The 1,846-nt window shown below is 41.1% G+C and overlaps 1 protein-coding gene across 1 annotated transcript in view; it reads right to left on the bottom strand.

Moving 5' to 3' along the window:
- Positions 1–1,846, bottom strand: part of CHD8 (chromodomain helicase DNA binding protein 8) — a 53,189-nt gene that overhangs the window by 15,102 nt on the left and 36,241 nt on the right. The window contains exons 21-24 of the mRNA XM_017853418.1: positions 1,313–1,423; positions 779–975; positions 324–523; positions 62–218 (exon numbers count right to left, since the gene is read on the bottom strand). Of these exons, the coding sequence (XP_017708907.1) occupies positions 62–218; positions 324–523; positions 779–975; positions 1,313–1,423 (665 nt within the window). The remainder of the gene's footprint in view (positions 1–61; positions 219–323; positions 524–778; positions 976–1,312; positions 1,424–1,846) is intronic.

Below are 1,846 nucleotides of genomic sequence, written 5' to 3'. Positions count from 1 at the left end.
AAAAAAAAAAAAAAAAAAAGAAAGTTTGAGGTGGAAAATGTCTGCTAAATTCTATGCTTACTTGTTACACTGATGTTTCAAGTGCTTCTTATAACTTTCATCTTGGAACAAAGTATCAGGGTTATATTTCCGGATCCAATCTGCTTTATGGATATCAAAAGTGCTTTGTGACTTTACTTTTTTTCCTTTGCGTCCACGAGGCACAGGGATAGATAGACCTGGGAAAGGGGAGACATCAAAGACTTGGATTGAGAAAAACCCTTGGACCTGAAAAGGATTAGATTAACCTATAGAAAAACATAAAGTAAAGAGTTGATAATTACCTGAATGATTCTGCAATTCTTTTGTCTTGCCATTTTCGGCTGGGCTAATCAAGTCCCAGATGAAGCCTTTAATATTTTCATCCCCACGGTAGTGTAGAAGACAGTACACAAGAATGGCCCGACAAATGGTCTCCACATCTCGTTCAGTCATACGCCGCTTGAAGCGTCCATGAGATAAAATATCTCGCCATCGTCCCCAACTAAAAAACATAAAACTACATTAACATTTTTCTGAGAAATGATAGTTCCCTCACCCTCAGAATCATGTCTCTGAAAAGGTATGAAACAAAGATCTTTAAAAACGTAACAGAATGAACAGAAAAAACTCCCTCCAAGGCAAGTATTTTTTCACATGATCCCTTCACTAATCAGAGCCCCCAATTTGAAAGGCAAACAGAGAGTATCAGGATGGAGATGCAGTATGCACTGCCTCTAATGGTAAGTTGGGGTCTTACCCATATACCAGGAGATGCTTTTCCACCCGAAAGCAGTCAGTGCGCCCATAGGCATGATGACGGTCATGTCTGCGGGAGCGAGGCCGCTCGTCATCCTCACTTTCCAAATCAGAGAATTCTACCAGGTCATCATCTTTCAGAGTGCTGAAGTGGCGCGTCTGTTTTCGTACTCTAGGTGTGTCAATTACCAAATTATTCTATGAAGAGAACAGAAGGAGAAGTAATTCTCTTCCTGATTTGCTCATGGGAAAAGAATAAGACAATTGTGGACTACAATAACCTTGGATGTAACATGTGTAGATACTCAGAGATTTTTTAAAATGACATGTAAAATAATCTACAGAAAGCAAAATTATTCAGAAAGCAACTACTTTTCTGGGGCCTCCTAGGTAGAAAGTATCCACAACAGCCCTTGTATACAATATACTATCATAAACAACAATTAGCATCAAATAATCAAGAGTAGCTGTAAACACTCCTGAAAGAAGTGTAGTCTTCTGCAATACTTCCTCCCTAAAAGAAGAAGAAACTCACCTTGCTGTTGAGCAGATCCATGTCTAGGTCAGCCTTTTTGGCCCACTTCTGCCAAAAGTTGGGGTCATCCAAAGAAATATCTGTCCTATTTTCAGAAGCAACAAAGCTTGCCTAGAGAAAAACAAATGTAGAGGTAAAGCTGACTTTTTTTTTTTAAGTGGTGCAAAATCAGCAACTATGTTTTTTTTTGTTTTTTTTTTTGTTTTTTTTTTGAGATGGAGTCTTGCTCTGTGGCCCGGGCTGGAGTGCAGTGGCCAGATCTCAGCTCACTGCAAGCTCTACCTCCCAGGTTCACGCCATTCTCCTGCCTCAGCCTCCCGAGTAGCTGGCACTAAAGGCGCCCGCCACCTCGCCCAGCTAGTTTTTTGTATTTTTCAGTAGAGACGGGGTTTCACCATGTTAGCCAGGATGGTCTCGATCTCCTGACCTTGTGATCCGCCTGCCTCGGCCTCCCAAAGTGCTGGGATTACAGGCTTGAGCCACCGCGCCTGGCCAGCAACTATGTTTTAAAAACTTTTTTTTTTTTTTTTTTTT

This window comes from Rhinopithecus bieti, unplaced genomic scaffold (genome assembly GCF_001698545.2).
Source record: "Rhinopithecus bieti isolate Rb0 unplaced genomic scaffold, ASM169854v2 scaffold_34943, whole genome shotgun sequence".
NCBI classification, from domain to species: Eukaryota; Metazoa; Chordata; class Mammalia; order Primates; family Cercopithecidae; genus Rhinopithecus; species Rhinopithecus bieti.
This window is presented reverse-complemented; position numbering and strand designations above follow the sequence as displayed.